At 42.1% G+C, this 12750-nt stretch overlaps 1 protein-coding gene across 5 annotated transcripts in view; it reads left to right on the top strand.

The window, feature by feature from the left end:
• Positions 1-12750, top strand: part of STK32C (serine/threonine kinase 32C) — a 309125-nt gene that overhangs the window by 274024 nt on the left and 22351 nt on the right. For all 5 annotated transcript variants that reach the window (XM_075935235.1, XM_006136628.4, XM_075935236.1 and 2 more), the window contains 2 exons: positions 8394-8567; positions 9628-9665. In XM_075935235.1, the coding sequence (XP_075791350.1) occupies positions 8394-8567; positions 9628-9665 (212 nt within the window). The remainder of the gene's footprint in view (positions 1-8393; positions 8568-9627; positions 9666-12750) is intronic.

A 12750-nucleotide genomic window follows, 5' to 3' on the forward strand; every position in this document is an offset into this window, starting at 1 on the left:
TAATCATGGTATTTAATTTAATCGATCATATATTATTGTATTTTACATATCGACATACTGATCACTCTGGTTCTGTCCATATTCTTTTTTTCCATCATGAATTATCTATCTGTATATTATAGAAATGTCTGTCTGTTCATATGTGAGTCTGCTTGTTCAAGAACTCCTCCTAAACAGTAAGAGCTAGGACCACCACATTTGTTGTGTAGCTTCCTCTTAACCTAATTTAAAGCCATGTTAGGGATTGGTTGTGTCAAGCAAATGGGAAGTTCCAGGAATGGGACTGTTTTCCATAACATGGAAAGGAAGGGAGGCAGAGAGAGAAGGGATGTGAAAGGATGGGGAACAGAGGGTATGTCTACACTACCCCGCTAGTTCGAACTAGCAGGGGTAATGTAGTCATCCGCAATTGCAAATGAAGCCCGGGATTTGAATTTCCTGGGCTTCATTTGCATAAAGCCGGCCGGCGCCATTTTTAAATGCTGGCTAGTTCGAACCCCGTGCCGCGCGGCTACACGCGGCATGGAGTAGCTAGTTCGGATTAGGCTTCCTAATCTGAACTAGCTGTACTCCTCATTCATTAGAAGCCTAATCCGAACTAGCTACTCCGTGCCGCGTGTAGCCGCGCGGCACGGGGTTCGAACTAGCCGGCATTTAAAAATGGCGCCGGCCGGCTTTATGCAAATGAAGCCCGGGAAATTCAAATCCCGGGCTTCATTTGCAATTGCGGATGACTACATTACCCCTGCTAGTTCGAACTAGCGGGGTAGTGTAGACATACCCAGAGAGGAAAGGTGCAATACTGAGAGAAGCCACTGGAGGCAGCTTGCAGGGGAAAGCTATATGCAGAATGGCTATTGGCAGGAGCTGCACCACCAAGAGTGTCCAGCTGGGCTGGGGCTCCACCATCTTGCCTGCCACTAGACTGGGTAAGTAACCCCCCTACCCCAAACCTTTTCCACCCTAGCTCTTAGCCGCAGCACTGGAGAAGGGAAGGCCCTGGTGGCCAGGGAGCCTGGAAGGAGATAGAAGACCCCTGGCAGCTTGGGTGGATGGAAAGGCCCTGCTGCCTGTGGGGAGAGAAAGCTCTGCTGGATGGGACCCTCCAGGCCCTCCTCACCCCCCAATCCTCACTCTTACACCTTCCCAAGTCCCCAGCCTCCTACCCTGCTTCCCCACATCCCCAAGGCTCTGCCCTGACTCCTGCATTCCCCCACACCACCAGACCCTGCTCTGAAGGACCCAGGCAACATGGAGTAAGCCATCTGCTATGCTGTATTTTGTTATCCTTGCATTAGGCACAAACTTGAATTTAAAGAGTTAAAAGAAACTGGTAGCTCTCCAAAATATAGATTACAGTTGTAAATAATAAATACATCAATAATTAATAATTAATAATAATGTCAGCAACATTTGTATATGATACAATGTGCTAAAGGTGCATGGAGCTATACACATGATTTCTGTCTTGGGAATCTTTCATTCTAAAGGGCTTATTCTTGAAAACACTTGCAACCAGACTGCGTAAATGGGACTTCTGTGTGTCAGAATCACTGGAAGTAAGCATTTATTAGGTGGACCCTACTAGAGGAGCTCCAGTTCATTAAATCACTTTAAATATTCTCTTTAGTTTGGCACATGTCTAAGTACCTTGCTCAGTGGAGGCCTGGATGACAAAAGGAGGCCTATGTGAGGATGGTGGCCAGATTACATAAAATATGGTCACAAGGATGCTCAAGTGGCACAGTACATCTCACAGTGAACATCCGAAGATCTATTTGAAAAACCTTTTTATGAGTTAAAACAATTTGTAGATTTTAGTTGTGATATAATTGTTGCAAAAATTAAGAATCAATTCATTGGTATTTGTTACAGTCAACCACTTAATGCATAGTCTTTGCCAGTGGATACATGATCACATTAAATGGTTATTAATACTGAGCAATTTCAAATTTAGATACTTTAGCTAGTGTTCTCCTTTTGAGACATATTTTAAGTAGCCTATTCAAACTGTCAGCAGTATGGTATGTATTATTGAAAGCCTCATGGAAACAAAACATTTTATAATAAGTTAAACTGGTCAATTAAAAGCGCATCCCTTTATAATTCAGACTTATTTTCATTATTCACTGTGAACAGAACATATCTATTGGCTGTTGACATAAAATGATCCAATAAGCCCCAAAGAATCAGAGGAGTTCATTTTCATGAGCAAATATGCAAGTGTGTGTGTGTGTGTGTGAACCAATCTTTTTATATGCCTTCCACCATCATCTTCATGACCCTGTAATGGGTCCTTTTCCAAGTTACCCCTGCTGCCATTGCTCTTGCCTCCCCACCACACATGCTCTTGTGCAGGGATCAGTAATTCTCAGTGTCGTCATCTTTGATTGGCCTTGAAAGCTGAATTTTGCATGCTCAGAGACTGTGCGCAGAGAGCATTTTATGCATGAGTGCTCATTAGATTCTTTGGCATCCAGGCTGAATAAACATATTTTGAGAACTATTGAGTCACATGATAGAATCTTCAAAGAAAGCATTATGAAAGAGATAATATTAGAAGATACAGGAATAAATCCATGACCTATATTTGTAAACATGGGTAAAGGCAAATCGCTATAGCTTGGTGGAAGGAAACTGGGTTCAGGTAAGAAGGTTATAAGGAGAGATGATGATGTGGCCATACAGGGAAAAAGGATATATGAGAGAGAGAGAGACAGAGAGAGAGAGAGAGAGATGGACCCTCCTTATTCAACCTGAAATTGGCATTGGGCTGCTTAAAAGTTTGAGTTGCTTTTCTATTTTTCAAATGGCTTCTCCATACAACCTTTGTTACTGTTTATGGTATGCTATTTCAAATAATGAAGTATCTTTTTGTTAAACCCCATTTGAAATTTGGAGAATATAATGGAAGTCAGATAGTCAATATTTCCAATTCAGCAATTTTTCAAATGACCTAAAGACACATGCAATCACATCTTCTCTACTATTAATAAAAGTGTGTGGTAATGATAAAATAAACACTGTATTCAGAAAATAACAGGTAAATAAAGTGGGTGGGTTTTCCCAAAAAATAACAGGTGATGAAGTGGGGTGTATTGACAGTGACATAGTTTTCCCTAACAGGTTCCAAATTTCCTGTTGGATTCCAAAGTTTATGTCACAAATTAAATGTGTTAGTCTGAAATTAATCCCTGTTACATAGTGTTTGACTCACAAAGACGCATCAGGAATAACTGGCATTTTTTCCTCTAAAATGGTCCACAAATCTGATATCAGACAGGCTGAATCTGCATTGACAGACTTGGCAGGCATGTTTGCTTCAAGGAATCAGTCTCTGTTACAGGGGCTAGCAACCTTTTCAAACCAAATAGCCAAACTACATAAAAATTTAGAACAAGTGGTCAACAAAGAGCCATATAAGAATGCCCATTTGCATGACTGTAAATATACAACTTAATATTATTGATAATTGATATAATAATTAATAAGAGCATCACAGACTTTATTTAATGGGACTTTTGCTGCTGCATCTTTCTGCACATTTCTTTGAAGTTTACATCAACTGGTCGAATCCAGTTTCATGCATGCATTCAGGCTGTCTTTGTTATTCAGTGGGACTTTGTCCACTGTCGGCAGACAGCATACTGGGCTAGATGGACCTTTGGTCTGACCCAGTATGGCCATTCTTATGTTCTTTCTTCTGTCAATCTTATGGGGATGCAGGAGTCTGGGTTGGAGTGTATTAGGGGATCAGGGCATGGGATTTGGGTATATGATGGACTCAGGGCACTAGTTTGGGGTATGTGGGGGTACAGGAGTGTTATGGCAGGGGACTGAGGATGTAGGGGTGCAGAAGTCTAGAGATGGGGTGAATGAGTTCGGGGATGTGGGGCTCAGGGCAGAGGGTTCAGGTGAATGAGATAGGTATAGGGGTGCAGGATCTGGGTGGGAGGTAACTTGTAGGAGGGAGTGAAGGTGGGAGGTCTGCGTGCGTATGGTACAGGAGCAAGCTGGGAGTAGGGTGTCTGGCCGGGGGAGGGGGCAGGAGCAAGGGGAGGCAGGAATGGGCTGGGAGAGGCTGTCTAGCCAAGGAGCAGGGAGCAGGAGTGGGCTGGAGTCAGGCAGGGGACAGGGGTGGGCTAGGGGCAGGGGGTTTGGCCAGTGGACAGGGAGTCTGACCAGCGGGCAGGGTGTCTGACCAGAGGGGAGGAGACATGAGTGGCAGCGTATCTGGGCAGGGGGCAGAGTGTCTGAGGAAGGAGGGGCAAAAGTGGCCAGGGGGCAAGGTATCTAGGCAGGGCTATGGGTGTCTGGTCAGGGTGCAAGCTGTTTGCCCAGGGCGGAGGGGGTAGGACTGTGCTGGGGGTAGGGTGTGTGGGCAGGGAGCAGGAGTGGGTTGGGGGCACGATGTCTGGTCGGGGGGGATAAGTGAGGGGTGGAGGTGTAGAGTCTGAGCATGGGGGGGTATTTGCAGGCACCATGTAACACAGCCTCCCACTGCTCCCATTTTAGGGCTGCCAGGTGTCTGGTATTGACCCAGACAGTCCGGTATTTTCACCTCCTGTCTGGTAAAAAAAATTCAGAAAATACCGGACACCTAAAATGTCCGTTATTTTCTGGGGGGCGGTTTCCTGCCAGAAGGTGAAAATAGCAGACTCCTGGCAACCCTATGACACACTCAGCAACTGGACTCAGCTCCTGCCCCACTCCCCGACCCCCCTGCTTACCTGGTTCCACAGGGAAGCTCCCTTCTGGCTCGACCAAGAAAACAAGATGGCCACCGGCAAAAAGCTTAAAGACCTGGGCAAGGGGAATCAAAGCCTTCCCTGAGTCTTAGTGCTCAACCTCTCCTCTTCCTATCTGTCTTCTGACTCTGCATGCTTGTAAAGGGGCCATGCTGTTTCAATCAATCAATCAATTAATTAATTAATTTGCTTAATAACTCTTAATAACAATTTTTTTTTGCTCAACAACTTGGATCTCTCCCCCCCTTTTTTTCCCCTCAACAGAATTTTTCCCCAGTTTTTTTTTGGGGGGGGGGGAGAGGCAGGAGAGGAAGGTGTTCAGTATTTTTGGTTAAACAATCTGGCAACCCTATCCCATTTGCCCGAAGAAAGCCTCCAGGAAAGATTCGCAGAGGAAGTCTCCAGGAAGCATGCCATGGGGGAAGGAATATGGTAGTGCATGTTCCCAGATTGTTCCCTGCATGCCGGATCCCATGCAGAGGTTCGCAGCTTTCCCCCCCCCCCCCCTCCTCCTTCCTATCAAGAAGCAAGCACTAGCTAAAAGGTTGTAGCACCAGCACTGGCTCCCTGCTGTGGGGAGAGTTGGGGGAGCTGAGTTGGGTCTCCAGAAGAGCCATATCTGGCTCCCTAGTGAGCCATATTTGGCTCACAAGCCATAGGTTGCCAACCTTGCTCTACTAGCTGGTGTTAATGAGCAGTGAAATTTCTTTAAGATTGAAAAAAAACCAATAAAATAAAATGATGAAATAAAGTCAACGAATGATGCCCTAGGATTAGATTGTATAGTCAAGACAATCAGCCTGAGTTGTCAAACCATTTTAATAATTGCTCTACTGAGGCTATTAAAGTGTTTTCTCTTAGCATTATCAGATAATAGAATTGTTCATTCATTTCTAGCATACATTCAGTATAAGAACAGAAATTTGTAATGCATGCATTGCACAATCCCACATGTAATTCACTATGTAATATATTGTTGCTACAAAAAACTATTAGAAAGTCTTTGAGGTATATCCAGATTCTGGATTTTCTGGCAAAAGCCAATTGTTTCAGATTTTTAAAGACTTTTCTGATTTGCAACTGTTATAAGGCTTCTGCTCTAACATTCTGAGAGTTAAGTTAGCCCTTGTGTTTTCTTACTTCATTTTCAAAAAGAAAAAAAAAAGAGAGAGAGAGAGAAAAGAGAAAAGTAGAAAAAAACTTAATTTGGAAAAAGTCTTAAGCTAAAATGAAATGGCTATTTAGTAGAGGCCCAAACTTCACTTGTTAATGAGGTGAATGATTCATAAAAGATAATAAGGAATTCTGTGACTATGGGTGAATGACTTGTAGGAACTGACTTAACAGTACTGCTCACAGGGAAAATCATTAGTGTCAAGTGTTGAAACTGGAGGCTAGATTTTCATAGCCTTGCCTCCCTGCAGAAGCAATTCAGGTCATTTTCCTGATAGTGCCACAAATCAGGTAACTGGGTATCTCATTATGTGGTTTTCAGAACTAAGCGCTCAATGGCACTGGCAAACAGTTGGAGCTGTAGAACTTAGGCTTAGGCTAAAATTGAAATAAATTGCCCTCTCAAAGAAGCGTGGGAGCCAAATTTCACATGCAATTAGTTCTGCCAGAAAAACTAGTCACAAAGGCTGTGTCTAGACTATATCCCTCTTTCGACAGAGGAATGCAATTTAGACACTTCGAAATAGCAAATGAAGTGGGGATTTAAATATCCTGTGTTTCATTTGCATAATCACGTCATGGCGCTCTTTCGAAAAAGCGCCATTTCAGAAGTAAAACTGCGGTCTAGACACAGTTCTGTCGAAAATGGCAGGCTTTTTCAGAAGATCCTGTACTCTTTCAAAAAAGCCTGCCGTTTTCAACAGAACTGCATCTGGACCGCGGTTTTACTTTTGAAATGGCACTTTTTCGAAAGAGAGCCATGACACAATTATGCAAATGAAGTATGGGATATTTAAATCCCTGCTTCATTTGCACTTTTGAAGTGCCTCTTTTACATCCTTCTGTCGATAGAGGGATGTAGTTTAGACACAGCGAAAGATTGCAGGCCTGGTTAAAGTCAGACTGAAACTGAGACCCTAGAAATCTCAAGTAACGATTTTCCACTAAATAATTAGGGCCTAATCCTGTGAGTTGCTCAACCCCTCCAATTAGGTGGTAAGTGCACTCAAAGGGCCCTCTACTCCTACTGAACATGTCATGAAATGGGGTCTTTAATTGTGTTTGTCTGAGGCTATAAATAATGAAGGTTTTTTAAACAATACATAAGCTAAACTTTTGTTAACATATGAGGCTGCCATGATGTGTGCTGTATGCAGTTCCATTGACCTCAAAGGATTTACACGTGATGGTAGGGCAGCATTTGCCTCACTGAGTAAAGGGTGCAGATCCTGTATTAGCTTTCTCAGTATTCATTGGAGCAGGGACAGGAATACAAGTGTCACTCCTACCCAAATGAGTCACCTAACCTAATCACCGGGTACTCACTCTCCCTTTCTAGGGCTCAGCTAGGTGGTGAGAAACCCAAATTCAAATTCCTGCTCCAATGACTATTTAAATATTTTATACAAAGAGGAACAACTGGTGAGACTGAGAATCCCACCTAGGGTATCCCCTATCTTAGTGCACCATCTAAAATATGGGAAATCAAATCCCTGCTCTGAATCAGACAGAATGGTTGAGCCTGCATCTCCACTCCACCATCCCAGCTGTGTGCGCTAATCACAGGGCCATTTGATAAACAAAAGGGTCCTCAGTTTTCTGAGTCTAGCCCAAAAATTGAGGGGGGAGCTAAAAGTATTTAGCAAATTGGGGTCAAATCTGTGAAGTTTTAGTTGGCCTGCAACTTTATTTTTCAGTAGCTAAATTATTTGTCCAAAATTATTTTTCGCAGCTCAACTAAGAAGTATAGGTATACCCTTCACAATGTGGCTTTTGCAAGGGTGCAGCATAGCAGCGTGTACATTGACCTCATACCAATGCTGAAGCAAGTACATTCTCCTCTGCCCATCATAGACGCTTCACTCTAGATGCCACCAAAGAAGTGGATAGAGTCTCAGTCAGGGGGCTAGAATCAGCACCAACATTTTAATTGTAGATTGGCTCTAAGGAACCTATTTTTGGTGACTCATTTGAGCTGATAATAGGGAGTGTTATCACATAATTATGTTTGGTTTACTGCTCATTATTCCAGCACAGTATTGATTATATCAGGAGGAATAAGTGTGTTAAGAATATAGGAGTTAAATGACAGTGCCCTAGATTATACCAATGGACTGTGCATGTAGGATAAAATTAACGAGTACTGCTGCCCCTTCACAGAAATTTTGCCTGGAATAGTCTGTTACCAGTTACAGAATGAGAAAGGCATCAAGCAGATTAATTAATCCAGACAGAACATAGTAGTGATGGGTTAAAAATATGAGAAAATCTATTGAATCATGCTCACACAATTAAAATGATGTAAATATTGAAGCCAGGATATTTCTGTAACTATACTTGGACAAATGGAGAGCATATGGTTGTTCATATGTAGAGTATAATTAAGGTTAAAAAAAAGCTCTTTCGTTGTGTAGCACCTGTGAAATTTGCAAGGTGTCATGCTGTTTACTCTCCTGTGTTTGTGTTCTATAGGTACTCTTTTCAGGATGAAGAAGACATGTTTATGGTAGTGGATTTACTCCTAGGTGGTGATCTACGGTATCATCTACAGCAAAATGTTCAATTTACAGAAGAAACAGTGAAGCTTTATATTTGTGAGATGGCACTAGCTCTAGACTATTTACGAAGTCAGCATATTATTCACAGGTAATAGCAAAATCTGTTAGTCTCAGCTGTTGAAAACTGGTGCCTCTAAATGAACATGGATAAATGAGATGGTCAGGATTATTAGAGAATAAAGGATCAGATCATCAGATAGTGCCAACTGGCATAGGTTCATTGCAGTCTATGTTTCAGGTTAAGGTGGAGATTTCTCCATATGTTGTACACTAATGAGTATCCCTAAGTCATTAACAGTTGGTATTCAGTAAACAGCTCCTATTTAAACTGCACCTACCCATACAACCCGTTGGTTAAAATTCTGCCCTCATTTATATCGAAGCTGGTCTTTAGCTATCTGTGGACTTACTCTAAATGTATCCCAGCATAAATTTGACCCAGTATTTGATTCAAAATTATCTATCTGCCCCCTTCTCCCCCTTTTTTGGGGGTTGTATGTGATTGCACAGGAAAAAACATTTATCTATTAGGGTATGTCTACACTACCCCGCTAGTTCGAACTAGCAGGGGTAATGTAGTCATCCGCAGTTGCAAATGAAGCCCGGGATTTGAATTTTCCCGGGCTTCATTTGCATGAAGCCGGCCAACGCCATTTTTAAATGCCGGCTAGTTCGGACCCCATGCCGCGCGGCTACACGCGGCACGGACTAGCTAGTTCGGATTAGAAGCCTAATCCGAACTAGCTAGTCCGTGCCGCGTGTAGAAGCCTAATCCGTACCGTAGAAGCCTAATCCGAACTAGCTAGTCCGTGCCGCGTGTAGCCGCGCGGCACGGGGTCCGAACTAGCCGGCATTTAAAAATGGCGTCGGCCGGCTTCATGCAAATGAAGCCCGGGAAAATTCAAATCCCGGGTTTCATTTGCAATTGCGGATGACTACATTACCCCCACTAGTTCGAACTAGCGGGGTAGTGTAGACATACCCTTATACATAAGAGATAGCACATGCATGAATGATTTCAGTCATGCTAGGGTACTTTGTTGTATATTTTCTACCCTAATTGTTGAGTCATAAGACATAGCTTTTCTTTTCGAGTTACTTTTTCTATTTGCATAACTTCTTACATACATTCTCATTTCTTTTCCCAGAGACGTAAAACCAGACAACATTCTCCTAGATGAGCAAGGTAAGAAAAAAACAAAGCTTGTGTATCTCTGCAGCTCCTGCAAGCCTATGTCCTGATTCTCCTTCTCCATGCAACTTGTGTGCATATTTATCCCTGGGAAAAGTGGGCATAAGACACTACTGCTCTGGGATGGAAATATTTTACATTAATTTTGCACACAGGTTATGCAAAGCAAGGAAGAATGAGTCTCAAGTATGTTTGTCATAAACTAAAGCTTATTTTTACTAGCTCTTATATTTTTAGGACTAATGGTATTTCTGGCAGAGAATAAAACGTGCTGTTTTTCTTAAAAGATTTTAATATGTTAGCTTCCAATCAAATTAACTATTAGAAAATAATTTTGTGTCTTACCAATCTGCTAGTTGGTAAACAATGCTGGGGTCCTATTTCCACAAATACCTTATGCTAAGGTGCCATAATAGTTTGTCATCATTGGTTCTTTAGAGTTATGAAAAGAGGTATTTATATATTTGTTTTGAGCTTTAAAAATGCGGCTGTATTCACCTATCATGTGCTTTGGGTGCTTGGGCTATATAATAAAAATCACACCATGAAATAAAAACCCTGCCTATAAATATCTTCTCCTAAGCCACACACTCTCTTTATCAACCATAGCGAGGGGGTGGAAATGGATGGGCTTTACAACCTGCTTGGAAAGTTAGCAAATCTGGTCTCTGGTGGAACAAAGTGGGAAACAAGATCAGGACTCTTCACTAAGAATGTATTAGCAGCTCTCTGCTTTAAAGTGAGGGAGCTCCAGCTTGCACGCCTCTTCTGATCTCAACTGCAGTAGTGTATCATGGGGAGAGACAAGCAATCTCTCAGGCAACCAAGTTTTAATCTTTTTCTGTTTTTAGAGATTCAGCCAACAGCTTTAATTCCACCCAAAAGCATATTGGAAGCTGATGCAGATCGCAAAGCACTATAAAATTACTGAGCATAAAATAGAATGACAGGAGAGGAGAAAACAAGAGGAGAAATGGGTTATACTCTACCCTTGATTCAGGCATAAAACATCCACAGATGTCAATGGGGAAACCCCAGGCAAATACAGAGCAGAAAATAGCCTCATAAAAGAGAGAGAGAGTGGTTTGCATTGGACTAGATTTCTAGCTTGGCTTGAAAGTAACTATCCCTCCAGCAAGTTTTGGAATAAGTGGTTGACCTGCTGCAACTAACATTGGATTTCTTTCTTGTTTGCCTTGACAGAGGAGATGAATTGGTCACAAATTTTATATGCTGCACCTAAAGTAGTTGTATTGTGATGTGTCTATTATATAAATAACCTAGGAACGGCCACCTTAACAATATGAAAATGGAATTTGGCTTGTAGCCAGCTGCTTTTAAAGAGCAGACTTGGTTATATCAGAAGCATGAGGAGAGTTAAAGAACTAAGGTATACTGGCGCTCGCTACAACCCAAATTTACCTCCTTCACTGCTATATGGAACTGTATATCTCTATGCACGGTGTTTGGAAATCTCTTTCAAGGACCAAAGAGAAAGTGTTTTATCTTCCTTCGTTAAAAATGTTTTTGCTCTGGAGAAGACACTTGAATGCAAACAGATCAGTGAGCTTTTGATGATATATAACCAACTGTCTGACAATTTCTCCACATATCCCTCTGTCGTCATCTCTTTTCAGGTCAGGCAGCATTGGTCTCATATGCATAATTCATATAGCTATCAGACAGCATCCCACAAGAAGGAAGAAATGGCAGGAATTTGGTACTGCTAGCTTATACTGACCACAAGCTGTTTGGAAGACTCATGAATAAGCCACTTTATGTTTAAGCCATGTTGGTTTATACATGGGTTTATGCAATAAAGAAAAAAAAAGAGAGAGCCAGGCCTGCCTGAGAGAGCAGGTTTTTTTCCAGCCAGAATACAAGATATTTGCTGTCTATTACCTAGGAGCCCCAAGTCCAAACTGGGATGGGAGAAGACAAAATTGCCACTGCCACTTGGGAACAGCTAGATTCCTTAGTACATGTAAGCATCTTTGGACTTGTGGGTCCTACATAGTGAGCATATTATAAAACTTGTAGAGAATATAAAATATATATACTGCAAGCTCTTTATTTGCAGTAGGAGCTGCTAGCTGGAGATTGCTGTATCTTCTGCCACCTGGAAAATGGGCATACCAGTCAGGATTAGCTACTCCTGTGGCAAGTACAGTGTTCACTTTGATACTCCCATAAGCCAATTCTTAAAAGCAGCCCAAAACATCAGCCGGGATATGTGTGCAGTAATTCCACAATGAAATAGATTCCAATCTATCTATACTTCTTAGTTATACAAAACTGGGCTGCACATCTAACAAGAATAGGTATTTTCATGAGCTTTTCTGTCAAATACATTTTGTCATGCTGTTATTTTGGGATTTCTGGTTCCAGTCCTGGCCAGAAACAGGGAAAGCAGATGTAACCACCAATGGACAGACTTGAACCTGGGACATCTGTGTAGGAGCCTCTTACAGCTTGAGCTATAAAGCCAACTGGCTCTCAGCTTAGGCTGTAGAACTTTCTTGCTCTTAGCTCTCACTGTACATGGTCTAAGTGCCATTACTTTGGACAGTGAATCACACTAGGGGAAAAAATACTAGTGAATTAGAGTGTTCATGTTATATGAAGCTGATAGAGAAGGTGCAAATTATTCTTAAGTATCCATTGTTTGATTAGTTAAGTCATTAGGACAGGAAGGCAGTGTGCTAGCCAAGTGATGTCTTTATTCATACCCTTGTGATGGGTCCCAAACTTGTAAATGAAGCTAAGTTCCAACGCTTTCCTGTGTATATGACTTGTGAAATTGGCCTGAAACAACATGATGACTTTGAGATCCATTAATCAGTGCCTAGGCAGGTTAAAGTGTTCTCCAACAGGTTTCTGTGTGTTGCCTTTTTGGATATCTGATTTGTGTCCATTAATTCAATCCCATGTATACTGTCCAGTTAATGCCAGTATACATGGCAGAGGGGCATTGCTGGCATTTGATGACATAGATCGCATTAGTGGATGTGCAGTTAAAGGAGCCTCTGAAGTAGTGGCTGATATGGTTGGGTCCAGCGATGAAATTGCTTGTGTAGAT

The sequence above is a fragment of the Pelodiscus sinensis genome, chromosome 8 (genome assembly GCF_049634645.1).
Source record: "Pelodiscus sinensis isolate JC-2024 chromosome 8, ASM4963464v1, whole genome shotgun sequence".
Taxonomy (NCBI): domain Eukaryota; kingdom Metazoa; phylum Chordata; order Testudines; family Trionychidae; genus Pelodiscus; species Pelodiscus sinensis.